The sequence below is a fragment of the Strix aluco genome, chromosome 34, assembly GCF_031877795.1.
Source record: "Strix aluco isolate bStrAlu1 chromosome 34, bStrAlu1.hap1, whole genome shotgun sequence".
NCBI classification, from domain to species: domain Eukaryota; kingdom Metazoa; phylum Chordata; class Aves; order Strigiformes; family Strigidae; genus Strix; species Strix aluco.
The window spans coordinates 1731060-1750090 of record NC_133964.1 but is presented as its reverse complement, the minus strand read 5'-3'; the positions used below and the strand labels follow the sequence as shown (position 1 = coordinate 1750090).

The window sequence follows — 19031 nt, the reverse complement described above, 5'->3', positions numbered from 1 at the left end:
AGTATCAAAATTATTCCAACACTGTAGTCGTCATAAAGCGTTATAGCCCGAGAGAGGTGGAACCCCATAGCCGGCATTTAACCACCCAGGAGATTAGGAAGGGTTATGGAGAAGACATCATTTCCAGGAGATTGTTCAACCATTCCCAAATTATTCTCCATCTGCTATGCCACACAGAGATTATTTCAGAAATCTGAGGAACGTGGCCCACCATATCTTGAGGGTAGCAGAAAATATTCTGGAAGTTTCCTGAAGCATGTCAGGGGATTAAACCCAGAAGATTCCTCCATTTGGCCACATTAAGCTTAGTTAGCGTTAAGCTAACCACCTGACCTTCACCAGTAGGAAAAGTTTAAAAAATACACTAAAATGTGAAAAAAATAAATCCATACTCGCCATTTTGCCAAAATGTAACAAAATATAATATAGCCCATTGCATAAAGTTTGTGATTGTTACACACACACAAAGTATTTTAAGTAAGGTTATTAAAATTAACAACATTACAATTACCAAATACAAGGAAATACAATTCCCTGGTAGAAAGCCACAAGGCTTCCTTTTGGAGACTATTTCTGTGTAAATAACACACAAAGAACCTCACGCCAATTTTCAAGAAACAATTTCACTTGATTTTTTTTTTAGTGTCTTTTAAAGAAAAGCACAATAGCAGATACTTTAGGAGGAAAAGAAAAGGAAAGGGTTATCATCTGATTTTGATTTCACCCGAAGCACAAGCTAAGCAAGATCTTTCAAACCCTTGTTCTTGCCTCCCTCACTGTAAATTGCAGTTTTACCGTAACAGATTCGGATCTAACCAATGCTAGGCAGAGTTTTTACCAGCTGTACCCATCTTCTGGAAGCCAGTTCATTTTCCCCAAGTGGCAATTCCTTCATGCTGAATTCAGGTGTCACAGGAGCCACTCCAAGGCAGGCAGGCTTTCTTCCTGCAGATGAACTCCTATAGCATTACAGTTGTTACTGTTCAAATGCTGGGTTGTGTCCCAATGGGGCAACCACGCAGTAATGTTAACCTCTGACCTGGTTAGAAGAGAATCCTCTAGCCCCTGTGCCATCAACATCACTTCCAAGGGATGAGCACGTTTGCACAGAAAGCTTAGTAACCATCCTCACCACATTCCAAACAACCTGCTGACAGGAGTCTCCTGCACACCCTCAGCTAAGACACTGGACTTACTCTTCTTTACTGGAAAAGATCTGGCATAAATAAAGAGCACACCATCCCCTATCCCAACAACTCACAGACATTCTACTTGGTATTTTTCCAACATTAATACCAGAGCTGCAATAGTCAAAGATGTTTCTGATGTAGGAAATACACACTTAGAATTCTGTTACACCCAGCACTACACATAAACACACCTGGGTTTTGTTCTTTCCAAAGCTATGCAAGACTCGTGTTAAAGGAGCGTCACTATTTTTCCTGGATGAATTCAGACTTCCTGCTCTGATCACAGTATTTACCATTCCTTCAAGATCTAAACTGCCAAGAAAAAATAAATTCTGTTTCCAAGCTAAGTTTCTCAGTATGAGTAGACAGAAAACAAAGCAGAGTTGTTTCTCTGTATCAAGAAAAGACTAAAAGCATAGGCCTGTGTGTGATACTGGATTGCTGGTATTCGTATAAACAGTGCAGGAACTTGGCAATCTTGGGAACTTCACCACTGACCAGATCAAACGTCCAGCTGACATGTTAACCAGGTGTCACCAGACAGTGCAATGAGACACAAGAACACGAGTGGAATTGCTGCCTACTGAGGTGATGAACTAGATGTTTAATTATACCTATACAGATTGGTCTTTAAAAAAAAAAAATAAAATTGTATTAGCTGCTTCAGCCCTATTTCCTAGATGCTTTACAACACAGTGATTTCTGTTCCCAGCTCTCATGGTTGGAGGGGTACCAAGGATTGCAGATACCTGGCCCATTACCAATTGCAAAGGCCAGAATTTGGAATGAATCAAAAACTGTGTGCAGTTTTATGGATAAGACAGTGCTGATGACCACAATATTTAATGCCAACTCCCTATTCCAATATTCTGTTAAATCTCAACTTTCAGTGCTTTAGCAGATCTCAGAAGTGCACGGAATAAAAGCAGTGCCTCTGTAGGAGTCACACCTGCAGCTCCTCCCAGAGCCCTTGCCACTCTTTACAGCACGAGGCAGGACACGAGAATGAACAGCCCACAGACTGCTCTATTTCAGCCACATCTGTGTTCCTGCTTTGCAAAATGCCCGATAGAAAGTCCAAACCTTCACTAAGTTGTGCAGTGAAAGACAGCAAAGAGGCAACGACATCTTGGACTGATTATTCTCATCTGACAAAGACAATAAAGAAAATTATCATCTCAGCTGAGTCCATTTGACTTCTCAGGAAATAATCATTTATCATAATCATCTGCTAATCAAGTTTCTGTTTCTAGAAGGTAAAAAAAAATACTTTAAATAAAAAGCAATCTTTTTTTTTTAATATTTAAATGCCAATACCATTTCCTGAAACTGTAGCAAACATTGCTCGAAAAAAACTCATACCAGGTTAAGGAAAAAAAAAGTCTGAGACGTTTGAACATGAATCTTCTTTCCCGATTTGATCAGCCTTTTTCCCCCTTACTTGACACCTTCTTCTCTTTCCTACAGGATTTTTCAACCCCAAGCCCCTGTGGGATCACTGGAAGTGACATCCTATTCTCCTTGGACAGGATGGGCCAAGACACACAAGAAGTGCCCTTGAACTTGGCAAAGCCACGGTCCAGGCAGCTGCTGCAGAAGCTCAGAGGCTGCAGGAGCCCCGGGCACACAGGATTATCCTGCCCCACACCAAAGGCAGAGGAGCAAACACCAAAGCTGCGCCCACAGCTGGCAGCTGGAGGTGAGGAGAATCTGTCACAGCAGCGGCCCTGATTCTGACGTCCCAGCGAAAGAAGCGCTGGGAAGTGTCTGAGTGCTCCTAAAGCGCTCGGGAGGAACATACATTAATGGGCTTGGGGACAGAACTGGGATTGAAGCAGAGATTTGTGCCAGGTCCTCTGCTGGCAAAGATTAACAAAGGGCTACTAAAGCGCAGGAAGCAATGGTGGTGGTGTGGGCTGACTATTTTTTGCTGTTGGTACTCAGCTCACTTGGATATTGCTACTCAATCTGCTAATGACATTAAATAACAATGGTAGCAATTGTTTCTCTACACCAATTCCCAGGTGTATGCACTCTCTTGCTGTGAACCCAATTTGACATGCATGGATATTTGTTCTTCCTTTCCTCTGACTTAAGCATAGGGTGTGAAATATATTGCACCTCTTAAATCCTGTAATCTTGTTCCTTTTCATAATTCAAAGCATTTCTGCTTTCCATATTAAGACAATCTTACTCATTCACTTAAGGAGAAGCTATTTGCCAGGAGACCAATACGCTATTTCCAGTTCTGTCTTCTCTGAGCTTTAATTTTTTATACATCTGCAAAATGAGGACATGCCAACTTTGTTAGACTCCTCGAGATCACTCTTTGGCAGGTACCACACAAATGCTAATCACTCCTCATCTGAGGCATACTAAGAGAACATAGCTATATCAGCTGGTTTCCAGTGAAAACCTCAGAGGGCCTAAAAGTACACAGGAGGCAAAACTTCATGGTGTACTGTCAGAGATTTGTTAAGAAATACGCAGGGTGACTCCTCAAGGTAAGAGCTATCAGGAGGGAAGGACGATGACAGGCAGCTGGCACCTCTGACAATAGTCTTTACAACACGAAATAACGAGGTGTAGCAAGGCCCACTCTGTTCTCCTGGCCTGGCTGTCCCCATCGCTCCTGCCCACATTCTGCACTGGGTGGCTTTTCCAACCTCAGAAAACAATTAATTAATATCTGTAAAGTATTTTTGGAAAGGTCAAGCACTGTGTAAGCAGTAAATGTTACTGCTATAGTAAGGAGATAGAAATGGTTTTGAAGTAGTTGAAAAATATATGCTATTGGTTTTAATAAAGCATTACATATTCTTATAGCAGAGCAGATATTTGGTCTTAAATTTTCATCCACCTTACTTTTACTTACACCGTAGTTCACAGGGAAATAGAAATTAAAAAAAAAAAAAACAAAGAAATTTAAACCAATTTTTAAGGCCATCATTACTGCAGAAATCTCTTGCCAAAAGCAACATTTAGTCAAAGGGGTCACACAAGTATTTTCACCAGGCAGTAGCAAACACCTTTATCATAGAAATCATGTACACAAAAGGATGGAAGCTGATGTAAATATGTACGTTTTGCACAGCATATATGCACAAACACAGCGTACGTCACATTTGCTCAGAAACTTTTTCAGAACAAAAAAGCAGCGAAGCAGCATTCACTGTCAGACTGTCCATCTAACAGTGGTGCTGCTGCCTTTTCTGTGAAAGCCTCTCCTGGTCCCCGGCCGAACAGGGCACTGCAAAGGGCTGCAGCTGTCCGGCTGTCAGATGGCAAACGGAGCATCACCCAAGGTCAGCAGTCCAGCTGCCATCCTCTGACACACCGCCAAGCTCCTCCCGGCACACACCCTGCACATCACTCTCTCCTTGACACCAGATTTCCCCATTCCCTCCTCATGAGCCCTCACTGCTGTCCCTCCCTACCTCTACCACTCCTCGTCCACGTTTTCCCTGAGGGCACGTTTCCATTTCTGATACGGGCACCACCCGTGTCCTGAGGATCCCTCGTATCTTTTGCTGTAACCCAACTGGAACATGGTATTGAAGCGGTTGATCCAAACCAGTACGGGAATTCGTCTGCTACAGCTGACTGGACAGAAACAAGGACAGTCCTTAGAACAGGGCACCCCCACCCCAACGCTTATGCCCAGCTCTCAGTCAGAGCCAGAGCTCCCACTACAGCCTGTTACAGCATCCCGGCAGTTCAGCTGATGCACAAAGCACAGCCTGTGAACACACCCTGGAGTTGCAATGGCCTGGACAGCCGAGCTTCAGCTTTGCCACAGATGCTGTATTTTGTGGTTTCATTTTTGTCGTATTTCATTAGCACAGATTATTAAATAACATTTTTAATGAAGAAATAAACATGGAGGGGGGGCTTTATGCCTCTAAGTCATTAAAATATTGAACTTCCCACTGTGTCATTAGCTGTGTAGGTCTGCTGAGTCTTTAATCATATTTTGAAGAACAAGAAATCAGAGACGTGGAAACCACATGAAAGAAATGGCCTCAATTCTAAAGGAAATAATCTATCATCCTAAACTATATAACTCAGTGTGCTGGGTCTGGCTGAGCCGGAATTGGTTTTCCCCTGTAGCAGCCCTCATGGTGCTGTGTTTTATGTTGGGAGCTGGCAGGGTGTTGATAGCACACTGGTGTTGCGGCTACTGCTGAGTAGTGCTTACACAGCACCAGGCTCTTTCCAACATTTTCCCCCACCCACAGTGGGACGGGGTGGGCAAGATCTTGGGAGGGGACACAACCAGGACAGCTGACCTGAACTGACCAAAGGGATATTCCAGACCATATGACGTCTGCTCAGTATAAAGCTGGGAGAAAGGAGGAAAGGGGTGGGGTCACCCTTGGTCCTCCGAGGCAACCACTACGCGTATCGGAGCCCTGCTTCCTGAGAAGGCCCGACATCGCCTGTTCATGGGAAGTAGAGAATAAATCTGTTTTCTTTTTTTTTGCTTCCGCGCGCGGACCTTTACTTCGCTTTGTTTATATTAAAACTGCTTTTGTTTTACCCACAAGGGTTGGCTATCTTATATTCTTTCCCCTCTTTGCCCTGTTGAGAAAAAAGGGGAAGGGGGGGGAAGTGATAGAGCGACTTGGTGGGTACCTGGCATTTAGCCAAGGTCAAACCACCACAGTGCCTTATTTCTATATCCTATTTTAATTTCCTAGCTCCTCATCTCATCAGATACAGAGGTGCAAATTTAGCCTTACTTCTACTGAAACTTTCCTTACAGATAGCTCATTTTCTGTGTTCATAAACTGTAGTAAGGGCCTGGTTAGCAGGTGGCCTGGACCCTTCCTACAGTGAAGAAATCATTTAGACAAGCTGCAGTTTTCTTTCCCCACTGCTGTCTTGCCTTCCAGAAATCAATCAATATCAAAAGCTCCCTATGAAGACTGCCTGAAAAAGCCAGCTACAAGTGCCTTGTTGCAGTCAGTCTGGCTTCATTCGAGTGCATTAGGACAAGTTCAGTTCATATTTACAAGGAATCACAGCAGGCCCCATCTGTGCCTCCAGCCCCCAACACCACTCCTGTGCAGCCTCCCTGGGAGCAATAAGCACAGAATAAGAAACCGCGCTTCAAAACAAGATCCGCAGCCTGCGGTTTCAACAAGATGCATAGAGCACCAGCTGGGAACAACCTCTGCTCTAGCTGCACCTCGCTCTGCCATCTACATAAGGAGATCAGCTCCCAAATGATCCCTAGTCCTAAAGCCACGGATCTTCCCTAGGGCAGTGCTAGGTAAATACCAGAGCACAGAGACACCTGGGCATTTGGGCTAAGCTGATGGGGAGAAGGGCAGAGGACTAGAAACAGGAAAATAAGATGAGAGAGAAGACTGAGGAGCAGAAGGAGGAAGAAAGGTGCAGGGAAAAGGCTAGGGAGATGGAGAAACAAAGAAAAATGAATGTAGTGCTTGAAGGCAGTTTGAATGAAGGTTTTTAACGGATGAAGAAGCTGAAATAAGTATCTGTTTTGTGTAGTGTCCTAGCTCCCTCATATTTAGTGTGCCTGCGTATCCCCACTCCTCTCAGGAGGGGACCCAGGCATCAGGGACCAGCCTAGGACCCCTACTGTCCCCTGGAACCCCGGTGCCCAGGCTCCGCCTAGGAACCCTGCTGTTGCCTGGACACCCAGGCATCTGGGTGCTAGGCTTGGGGGCCATGGTGTGGTGGGTGCCCCTGATGCTGGTGCTGGCCCCCTGGCTCCCTGGGGTGCACACCTGCCTGTTCTGCTTTGGGCCCGCCATTCAGCGGGCACGGCTCTGCAAGGACATTACTGGGGCCCCAGTCAACGACCCCCGACATCGACAGTGCCTTGAGGCCCTTGTCCAGGCTGCTGTGCCACTTGCCTCTGTCACCGTGGGTGCATCATGGAACCCCAGGGACACCCAACCTAATGGGGACCCTGCCCAAGGAGCCCCATCCTGACTGGCACCTCCATCCCACCAGGGACATCCATCCCAAGAGTCTCCCACCCTGAACAGGACCCCGAGAACCCTCTGGGGTTCCCCACTTCAGCCAAGGCCCTCAAACTGATGCCAGCCAGGATTCCAGGCAGTTGGGGACCCCTTTCCTAAACAGGGACCCCAGGGAACCACCCCAGACAAACACCCTAGGGACTCCCAACCACGCCACCGTCTCCCCACTCCTAACCTGGACCCCAGGGACCTCTGTGAATCCCAGCCTTTCCTGAGACTCTGAGAATCACCCAGCCCTGGCCAGGGACACCCTGGGGACTTCCTGGGACCCTCTGGTCCTACCTAAGATCTCAGGAATCTCCAGGATACCTGACCCTTCCCAGTATCCCTAAGCCCTGATCAGGACTCCAGGAACCCCTGGAAACCCCCAGTTCTTACTGGTCCCAGGGTTGAGGCAGCGTGAGGCCCTTTGGGAGATCATCATGGATGCCCTGCATTTTCTGGAGAAGCAGAGGAACATGAGTGAGCAGGGGACGTGGGACATGTGAGGGGGTAGGGCCAGGACATGGGGCACGGGGGATGGGACGTGGAGGTCTTGAATGGGGAGGGTGGTGAAATACAGGCTATGTGGAGGTCTGGGGGCTCTAAGGGGATATTTGGGGAATCTGAGGGTATATGGCCTTCAAGGTATCCAGCTTCTGGGGGGTTTTGAGGGGGTATTTGGGGATATATGGGACTCCAGGATGGATATATGGGGTCGAGCTGAGTCGTACAGGGGATCTGTGGGGTCCAGGGAGGGTTTATGGGGATTGGGAGGAGCGCACATTGTCTCACCTGGACATGTGCGACACCCCAGACCCTTTTGAGGCGTCTCTGCAGGAAGCTGTCAACACAATCTGGGCGAAGCTGAGCCAGCTGGAGGAAGGTATGGGACCGGTTGGGATACCCACCCAGGACTCCCACCCTGGGGAACCCCTGAGCCCTGGGACCCCCACTCAAGGGACTGTCACAGACATCCCCACCCTGCACATCTATACCCCATGGACCCTCACCCTGGGCATCCCCATCCTGGAGAAACCCCCAGGTACCCCATCTGGGCTGGACAAGGGCTGAGCCCTGACAGCTCGTCACAGGGATGTGGATCCCCACTGATCCCCAGTCTAATGCTGCTTCCTCCCCACCAGCTCCAGCCTGCGTCCCCCCCCTGTGGTGAGTGCCCATCCCGCTGTCTTGCCACCCCCTGTCCCTCAGCACATGTCCCTTCTCCCTGGGACCACTCACTCTCTCCTCCCAGGGTACCAGCCAGCCACCTGTGTCTTCCAGTGTGCTACCTGCCGCCCCGTGGACTGCCAGTTTCCCCTGGACTGCCCAGGTACGGGGCCGTGGGGGGGCCCAGGCATCCACAGCCCCATCCTGGAGCTGGGTGCCTCCCGGGCTCGGGGGCGACCCTCATTCTGCACACATGGGCATGCGGGCAGGGCCCACCATGAGTGCCAAGGTGCGTGCCCAGCCACCCCCCCTGTGAGCCCCGGAGCATGTGCGGTCACCCAGGAGCGTGGTCATTTCTGTCAGTGACTGAGCAGGTGGGAGCTCACGTGCCTGTCCATGCTCCCAGTGCAGGACACGTGGGCCCGCGCGGGTGAAGCCATCACACTGCACTGTGACGTGCCCTTTGCCACCCCCTCCAACCTGCCCCTTACCTGGGTGTTTGCCAAGGATGTGAGTTGCAAAGCCATGGGCAAGGGTGTACGTAAACATTCATGAGAGGACTGGGTATGGGTAACAAGGCCTGCGTGCACACAGCCATGCGCTTGGCGTGAGGACTATCGATAGATACGGGTATTGCTTATACAGGAGATACGTGTGCTGTCAGCAGCGTGAGTGTAAGCACGCACAGGATGCAAGCAAGTGCCCGCCCACGTGAAGGGTGCACTCAAGCAGGAGGCAGGTCACCCGTGTGTTTTGCAGATTCATGTGCACTTGTGTGTGAAGGAAGTGACTTTTCCCTGTGCTCTGCTTGTGCAGCCCTGTGTGCACACACACAGGGCACAAGGAGCACGTGTGGGACACAAGGTGCATGCATGTGCATGAGCAAAGGGTACAGGAAGGATGAAGGGGCCATGATGGGCATGTGCGTCCTGCACATGTATGCTGTCTGGTGTACCTGGTGGACCAGGCTGCAGTGATGTGTTCCCCCGTCCCCAGCTGCGCACACATGATCTGGCAGTGTTTGATGAGCTGCAGGAGAGTGTGGAGGGACCTCTCAGTCTGACCCTCCAGGGCCCCGTTCCAGGAACCGTCGCTTGTTGCCTGGGAGTCCTCTCTGAGCCCTTGGCTGCAAGTACTTCTACCTCAACGGTGTGCCCAGACAGCTGCGTGCCCTGGGGGCAATGAGCAGTGGAGGGTGGAGCAGGACCCCAAACACCTGGGTCCATGGGAGGGGGGTGCATGGGCGTGTGAGCAGGGTGCCAGGACACCACAGGTGGAGTGGAGCAGGTGGTCCCTGATGCCTGGCTCCTCTGGGGACAGTGGGGCATGTGGGGTGGCGCAGGGGCCCCCGGACACCTGGGTCCCTGGGGGCAGGGAGGTCTGTGGCTGGAGCAGGTGCTGCAGGCACACCTGGTCCCTGGGGGGCAGTGCTCCGTGACCCGAGGTGCCTTGGTCCCCACAGTATCAGGGGGAAGCGTGGAGGCAGAGCAGGGCCTCCAGGCTCAGTTCAGAGCTGTGCTGCGCTGGCCCGAAGGCAGGACTCCCCTGCACCACATGGCATCGCTGGGGATGGAGCTGACGCTTGGCTTCATGGCGCTCGTGCTGCTGCTGGTGAGCCCTCCTGACCTGGTGAACCTTACCCTGTAATCCCCGTGCTTCTGGGGCTCCCTGCATGGGACTCCCAAACCCCCTGGACCCTCGATCCCTCGGGATTCCCTACAGATGCAAGGGGACCCAGGTGTCCAAGGTGGTGCATAGACTGTCAGGACTCCTAAATGAACAAGGCCCCCTCTTTCCCCTGGGACTCCCATTGTCCTCTGGCCCATTCCAGGACCCCTCCCTTGTACCCAGGACAACACCAGGCTGCCTTGCTTCCCCCAAATTCCCTAACTGCCCCTGAGACCCTGCCACTTTTCACCCCTTTTCCCCAGAACCCCCACTGTCCCTTTGGGGCTGCAGTTACAGTCAGTTGACCCAGTTGCCCCCAGGGTCCCGTACTTTCACCCTTAGACCCATCAGTTGCCCCTTTCCGCCCCCCCCCCCCCGCCATGCCCGGTGATTCCCCCCACCCCAGATTTCTCCATTTCACCTCCTCTTTCTCCATTCCTCCTTCTGCCTCCCAGGGCCACCTGGCAATGCTGGAGCATCCTAGGCCTCAGTGACACCTGGACATCCCACAGATCTGGACAACAGGGTCCCCCAGGGGATTCCAGAAGCCTGGATTCACCGTAGGGGAGCTTGACACGTCACTCCCTCCCTGAGGACCAAAATTCCTGCAGTTGCTCTTCTTGCATTGGGAGTAGCATGTGTAAATTAAAACAGTCTAGAAACAGAACTACAGAGTTCTAAACTGGATTATGATGGAGATGGAGATCTGGGGGTCTTGGGCTTGCATACAGAAATCTACGGGCTTGCATACAGAAAAACTGGGTACTGGGCAGCACGTAAGCAGTCCAAAAAATAGTTGTGACGCTTCTGACCCTGCAGTTCAACCGCTAGCACTATGGGAAAGTCAGCTGCAGGAAAGCTTTCTCTTGATACTCACGTATCAGAGATATTAATGTATAATAATGCCTTTATTACGTCATGGCCACTACAAATGCCAAGTTACTTTCTCCTCCAATTGTTTGCCTAAAAGCATTTTATCACATACGTTTCTACCACTGTATAACCCAGGATAAATTGCTGCTACAGATTTTTTAGATGTTGTGTCTGTAACAAAGCAGCCAAACAGTAGAGGAAGAATGCTGTAAAGTTCCTTGAAGATGAGAGTAGAAAAATCCCTTAAGACTGTGATCACAGTATCTCCAGTGCTCTGTGTTGCCTTTAAATGTACCTAGACTTACGTTAGAGAAAACAGCTATCAGAAAAATATGAAAAAACAGGCTGCAAACACAGTACGCAGAGTATGCCCATATCCTGTTGGTGCCTTTGGTCCCAAGCAGTTGGTAAAACGCTTCCGTCACCTGGGCTGACATTCCAGCTGTGTTTAAGTCTTTGGTGCTGTCAGTGCTGGTGGGGGTTGAGAAGCCTGAGCTGTGATCTCTGGGCTGAAGACCCAGCCTGTGCTCCCCCATCCTGCAGAGGCCGATCCGGACTCAGGCAAGGACCTTCTCCTCTTGAAGTCATCTGGCCACATGACAGAGCCACCCTGGGCTCATCCTGGAGGCTGCAGCTCCCATTCCTTATCCAAGTAATAATGTTTCCCATTAGGAACACACTGCGGTTTTGTGATCCCTGCCTATTTCGGCTGCTGCTAACAAGCAGATGTGGAGGGATGGAAATCCCACTCCTTTTAGTCACAGGTTTCCCTCAGGTGGATGCTGTGAGAAACAAGTGGAAGGGGATGAAGCTCTTCCCATCCTGAATGCTGATGACAAGAGCATGCACAGCTGGCAAAGGAGGGTGACACAAAGATGCAACCACCAGGCACGGGCTCTCCCTTCCTCTCGGACATCTCGGGCTCTTTTCTTGTCTCTGCCCCGGGCCACAGCACATGGGAGTGTCAGCTCTGTGCAGCTGTGGGAGATTCAATATGATAAGAGTCAAATCATGTGTTACTGGTAAATGATTAAGAGGCAAGTGGGCATTGGCCTGTCAGCTGGGGGAGATTCAGTACTTAAGAGCCAAATGGACATTGGCTGGTCAGCTTTTGGGGAGCTCAGTCAGAGAGCTCAGCTTTGGGGAGCTTGGTGAAGGTGGAGAGCTCTGCTCAGGGAAGAACTGCGTAGGCCTGGAGAAGCAGCAAGGTCTGGAGGAGAAGCAGGCCTCTGAAGAGAGATACCAGGCTGTGCTAGTGTGGTGAAGAAAATGGCAGCACTGAGACTGCCTGCGTGGTACGGAACTGTTTGTGGGATAAGAGTGTTGATGACTGTCTAGTTGCTGATTTGCTTATTATGAAGTAAGAGCTTGATGAGAGCAAAAGTCTGTATTATTGTATGAGTATTTATTAATGTAAGAAGCAAAAAAGAGATATTAAAGAAAATAAACAGCCCCTGCCCTGCAGAAAGAAAAACATTGTGACGTGTGAATTATTTTGGCCGTGATAACTTAATACAGCTTACTACAACTTTATTACAATATAATGCAACTTATTAAATTTAATACAACAGCAAGCACTGGAAGGGCTCAGTACAGCATGGAGCTGGCTTGATGCAGTCCCGCAGTGGAGGGCTTCCTACGTGGTCATCTGCTCCATGCAGCGCAGTGATGCTGTCCTCCAGGACCCTGACTCCTTATGGCATGCTCTGGAGCTGGTTGGGGGGGGGGCCCTCAACTGTACAGCAGCAGCTCAGGCAGCCTTGCTGGAGCTCCAGCACAGAAGCCATCAGCTGCCAAGCACAAAATCTCAGAGGAAAGATGGAAAAGCCTCCCTTTTTACCAGAGGAGCCATCCTCTTCCTCCTCCTCAGATGATCCTATTCCAGAGGAGCTCTTATGTTTCATTTGTAAAGAAATCATGACCGATGCAGTTATTATTCCCTGACGTGGAAACAGTTATTGTGATGAATGTAAGTGTTACTCCCATGTTTGTTAATTTAAAACATCACACCTGCTCTTCTGAACGAAGAAAGATCATAAAATTCCTTTGTTACCAGCTCTGTTTAATACTTAAGTATACCCCAAATAGGAAAGGACTCTTCTTGTAGAAAGGAAAAAAAAAAAAAAGGCAGAAGGCTTTTTTCCCTTTTTATACATCTAGTTAAATCCTCTTTCCATGCGGAAGGATGAGTACGAGAAGAGTGCGTAATGCTGCAGCTGATTACAGTATTAGTTATTGTCCCGATCCAATATCGGGGCAGGTTCTTAAACGATCCCAAGAGCGAGATTAAGACACAAACGAGGTCAGATGCTGTATAACCTTGTGAACTTTATTTCCCGTAACAATTAGTAATAGTGATAGGACAGAGAGAAAAGGAAAGAGAAAGCCAGAATCCCTAAGCCAGAAAACGGTAGAGATGCAGCTAATTACCGCCACCACCAGGGATCCAATGATGTTCCGTAGACTCGGCCTCGGTGCAGGTGGTGGTGCTCCAAGCTCCGCCGAGGTCCCAGCTCCAGGTAACAGGTGTCGAAGCAGGTTGCAAAAACAGTGGCACCAAGAGAGGAGTACGCAGTCCTTTAGTCCCCACAATTTCCCCGAAGAGTCCGCCCATTTCCACGGAGCTCATTGTAATATGTGCCGCCCTGTGGTCCTCCGTACGCGCATGCCCAGGTGTTCATGGTGGCCGTGCTGGCGGGGGGTGGGGGGTGTGTGTGTCGACCTGCGGTCCCTTCGCCCCGCACCCAGCTTGCGCGCAGGTACAGCTTGGCAGGCACTGCCAAGGCTGTCGTTCTCACTTTGAGCGGACGTCGTGGTTTTGTTGGGGACTCTGTAGCGTACTCCTTTAGAACAACAGGATGCTGGGGGTGGGAAGTGGTGGTCGCGGAGCAGCAATGTTGAGACAAACAATGTCTAACACAGTTCCTTACAGTTATCAAATGCATTTAGTTTGTGCACAGTCCTTTCTCTCATACAAAACTATAGAGCCAACGCTGGTGACTTACTGTGGTCTGCAGCAAATGGCTTGTTAGGCATTTAATCCACATTCTTCTCCACGGGAGAGTTGGTTAAAACCATCAGAACTTGAACCTACTAATGGTTTTTGGAGATGTGTCTTATTCATTAACCTTGAGGTTGGTGACTTCTCACTGTGCTGGGCAGCGGAGGAAAGACTAGTCAAAACATCAAGACACGGCCAACTCTACGTCTTGAAATGTTACAACAGTGAAATATCAAAACTGGGCAGCTGTTTCCTGCATGCTAGAAATTTTTTACACTGCTGAACATTTATAGCTTCATGCTCTCATTCAGGACCGTATTCACCCATTAACTGTCTACAGGCTTTTATAACTGAATAGAACCCCAACAATGTCCTTAGTTTGGCTAAAACCTGTTTTGATGATTCTGATTATACCCAGGTATTAGAACAGCATTACTGGAATCTGAGGAACATACATGCCCAGCGTGTCATCAGGCAGGTGTTTCTCCTGATGCTTTAGTTGCCAACAAGTGCCTATGCCAGGTAATGCGGTGACTTTTAGATAAACTGTTTGTAAGAAAAGTCTAGTCATCAATTAGCTGAAAGGGAAGAAAATATTAATTTACATCTTCTTAAACAAGGCTAAATGGAATAAGCCTAAATGTACTTTGCAAATACATTAGCTGTTGTTACAGAAGCTGACAACTCTTGAGAGACAATCTGGCAAACCCAGCTCACACTTTTGTTTAACAGGATTGACTCAGTTTCAAATTCAGTGTTAACGCTGAAGTGCTTTACATACAGATACTCTGAGTTACCAATCACTAACACCAGTGTTTAATGGGATGCATTGTTGTGGTTTGAACTCAGCCGGTAGCAAACTGCCACGTGGCCAGTTGTTTGCTTCCCCCCACCCCCCCACCCCACCAGTGAAATAGGGGAGGGACAGAAAAAAAAAAAATTGTAGTTTAAATAACAAAAATTTACTTAGCAAAAGAACAACAGTAATGATAGTAGTCCAAAACCGATAAAATGCAGTAGTGGCTCACCGAATGGCAACCGGTACAGAGCTCATCCCCAGCAGTGATCTTGACCCACCAGAGAAGCCCGCCCCGCCGACCCGGAAACTGAAACCAAAACAAACAACACCCGTGAGAGAGCACCCACCCACCTATATGCTGAGCTTTGATGTCACAGGACATGGAATGGTCCAGTGATCAATCAGGACCCAGCCCTTCAGCTGTGCTCCCTCTCAGCCCATGGAAAGTTAACTCTATCCTGGACAACACCAGGACAGTCTCCACCCCTTATTCCATACCATTGATGTCATGATCAGGTTCCAAATACATTCTAAGGAATCACCACCCCTTTTTTTTTTTTTTTTCCTTTTTTTTTGAGGTCTCACAGATAGCATTCCCTCAGTCTATGGGCCATCCTTCCAGAATGTCTGCTGAGTTCATTTAGCCCATAATTTCAGGTTCCATCTGTCATGGTAGTCTTTAAGGCTGGAGGAATGAGGTGGAGCTAGCGCAGTCGGTGGAGCAGGAGGCTTTGGATGTGGCAGGAGGATGTTGTGAGGCACCAATTGCAATAATAGGGTTATTTGACAGTTCAATTCATTGGCTATTTTCACCCAGAATTAAATCTCCTTGAGGCACGCATCAGTCTTCTCCGTCCTCCTGCATTATCCACCAGGTGCACCCAGGTCCTTGGGCGAAAGTAATCCCATGCATGGGTTTACCTTTACCCGATGCAGGAGTAACCCAGACGGCCTTCCCCACTTTCATGTGCACTACGGGGACTTTATCCCCATCCATGGTACGTAGGAGGTTTGACTGAGCAGGGCCAGCCTGCTTGGCAGATCCTCTGGGATTGACTAACCAGGTGGCTTTTGCTAAATGCCCGTCCCAGTGTTTGAAAATTCCACCCCCCCATTGCTCTCAGTGTAGTTTTCAGCAACCCATTGTATCGCTCAATCTTCCCAGAGGCTGGTGCATGGTAGGGAATGTGATATATCCACTCAACGACATGTTCTTTGGCCCAGGCGTCTATGAGATTGTTTCAGAAATGTGTCCCATTATCTGACTCAATCCTTTCTGGCATGCCATGCTGCCATCAGACTTTCTCCTCAAGGCCTAAAATGGTGTTCCGGGCAGTAGCATGGGGCACGGCATGAGTTTCCAACCAACCTGTGGCTGCTTCCACCATTATAAGCACATAGAGTTTGCCATGACGAGTTTGTGGGAGCGTGATATGATCAATCTGCCAGGCCTCCCCATATTTATATTTTGACCATTGTCCTCCATACCAAATGGGCTTTAACTGTTTGGTCACTTGATTGCAGCACATGTCTCACATTCATGGATCACCTGTGCAATAGCATCCATGGTTAAGTCCACCCCTGGGTCACAAGCCCATCTATATGTTGCATCTCTTCCCTGATGGCCTGAGGAGTCATGGGCCCAGCGAGCCATAAATTGTTCACGCTTATGTTGCCAGTCCAGATCTACTTGAGCCACCTTAATCTTAGCAGCTTGATCCACCTGCTGCTTGTTCTGATGTTCTTCAGTGGCCCAGCTCTTCGGTATGTGAGCGTCTACATGGTGTACTTTCACAGCCAGGTTCTCTACCCCAGCAGCAATCTCTCTCCATACTTCAGCAGCCCAGATGGGTTTGCCTCTGAGCTGCCAGTTGCTCCGTTTCCACTGCTGTAACCACCCCCACAGCGCAGTTGCCACCATCCATGAGTCACTATAGAGGTAGAGCACCGGCCACTTTTCTCGCTCAGCGATAGCCAAGACCAACTGGACGGCTTTCACCTCTGCGAACTGACTCGATTCGCCTTCTCCTTCAGCAGCTTCAGTGACCCGTCGCGTGGGGCTCCACACAGCTGCTTTCCACCTTCGATGTTTCCCCACAATGCGACAGGACCCGTCGGTAAACAGGGCACATCGCTTCTCCTTATCCAGTAGTTTAGTATATGGTTGGGCCTCTTCAGCACGTGCTACCTCTTCCTCTGGCGCCATTACAAAAATATTTGAACTCCCCAAATTTCTCAAACACAACTGTAAATAGCCCCAGGGCCGATGACTGCACGCTATCATAGATGAGCATCACATAGTACAACAGAAACAAAATCTTAACCCAACTCTCACGGAAGGTGAGCAACAGCATGGGAAACACGTATTGCAAATGAGGTGATAAGATCTGAAGGAGCCAAGCAATCCACATTTTACACATTTTGTTGTTATCTCAAACAAAAAAAACCTCAGTGCCTCATGTTGGGCGCTGAAAACTGTTGAGGTTTGAACTCAGCCAGCAGCCAGACGCCATGTGGCCGGCTGTTCACCTCCTCTCCTCCCCCTTGCTGGTGAAATAGGGGAGGGACAAAAAAAGAAGAGAATTCGTAGGTTGAATAAAAAAAGAAAGAATTTACTAAGTACAACAAGAGAACAACAGTAACAATAGTGAGTCTAAAAAGAAACGGGTCAAATGCAGCAGTGGCTTACCGAGTGCAGCGACCGCCCCCACAGCAACACACTCCCGGGCCGGACCCGAAATCCCACGCCCGCCCAAGAGAGCCCGGCCACCTGTATCCCTGGGCATGGCATCCCATGGTGTGAAACACTGCAATGAAAGTTAACTCCATCCTGGTCGAAACCAGGACAAGTAAGGAAACCAATCTTCAATGGTGATAAAGATGCAGTTGTTAGGCATTTCATCACTTGGCCAACTTTCATAGCTTGGTTTTTACAGGAACAGAGGGAACCGTGGTGTTCTGTAGCCAGTGGTGGCATCTTTGTTTTGAATACAACTTTTTACAAGTTCCTGAAAATTCACTTTGTTATTCAGACTAAGGTTTTTACTGCAAAGAAAACATTGATGCTTTATGAATGCTTTTGATATCTCTTGCTATGCTCAAAAATATCTCTCTGCAAGAGAGAAAACTCGTGGAGAATCAGTACATTATACCTCAAAGATATTTCAAAACCTGAAGAAATGAAAGACAATTTTGCAGGATGACCTTATTGCCAGATACTGGGCTGGAGAACTCTGCTTTGCTAAAAGGAACTTTCAAAATTGGAAACACACTGCTTTCTGTTCTGCTGGCTATTTCACCCCCACACCCCCCAAAAAAGGTGAGATAAAGCAAGCTAATTTAATTCAGGTTCTTCTAATTCTGTTTCTTGAAACTCAAATTTCAGATTTTAAATTTTTTTCTTAAGATAATAAGTAACTTTTATATATTAAAAAAAAAGTCAAATTAAAAGTCCAATGACAAGCCCACTGGCACAGGTTTTTACTTGGGGTGAAGCCATCTGCTGTCTGCATGAAATATCTTATGCCATAAGCCTGGATGAAGCCTTGACTGTTGCTATATGCTTTCAAAACTTTGGCTGGAGATCATTTTTAGAGGCCAGGAGGAAAAAAGGTGTCTTGGGACAAGATTTTTGGTGTAATTCTCAAGTATTCCGAAGTTGAGGACTAAGCTATTGGGTGTATCCTCTCTGAAATTTAACTTGATGTCTTTTCTGACAGTCTCAGCAGTTTGCATTGAGGTGTTGCATTTGAGAGTGCAGTATTTGCGTGCTGCCTGATGAAATACCCGTTTTCTTGACCCTCTCTGCTTACTTGACTGTTTTGAACTCGCCCACCCCCTCTTTACTCTCTTCCTCTATAAACTCTGTTTTAACAGGCTACAGCTCAGCTCTTTGGTCCCGCTCTTGAGTTCAGCAGACAGTCCCTGCCTTGGGTATAACCTTATTAGAAACTCCCTTGGTTTTCCCCCTTGAGTGGTGGCCAGGCTCTGGGTAGAACCCAACAGGAGGATGAAATCAGATGTTTCCGCTCAAAGAAAATTGCCAGTTATTTTGGCCCGTTGATTTAGAGGCTGGACCTGCTTGCAGTGATGTTGGATGCCTCACCTACGGATGGACGCATCGTGTAGGATTTCCGCTTTGCAAGGAAGGGTACTCTAAATTCTCGCTGCATCCAGGGTTCCCCAGCAATTGCGGATCTGAATGTTAGTATCCCATTAAGTAAACGTCCTATTCCGTATTTTCCTTACTGTTTATTTTTGTCGTATTTAGTCATATCCCTTTGTTATGGGTAGTGAAATTAGCCTACTCTTTTTAATTAGTAACTGCAACTGCTGTA

The 19031-nt window shown here is 48.4% G+C and overlaps 1 protein-coding gene and 1 pseudogene across 1 annotated transcript; one reads left to right on the top strand and one right to left on the bottom strand.

Annotated features, from left to right (window-relative positions):
• Positions 1-1175: 1175 nt before the first annotated feature.
• The window catches only part of LOC141917155 (acrosin-like), a 75632-nt pseudogene continuing 57776 nt past the window's right edge, over positions 1176-19031 (bottom strand).
• LOC141917177 (sperm acrosome membrane-associated protein 6-like) lies at positions 6888-10363 on the top strand. Its single transcript, XM_074810259.1, is given in 10 exon segments — positions 6888-7089; positions 7592-7666; positions 8001-8069; positions 8329-8350; positions 8437-8516; positions 8760-8863; positions 9350-9479; positions 9482-9502; positions 9816-9996; positions 10285-10363. Coding segments are annotated over 10 exon segments (963 nt in total).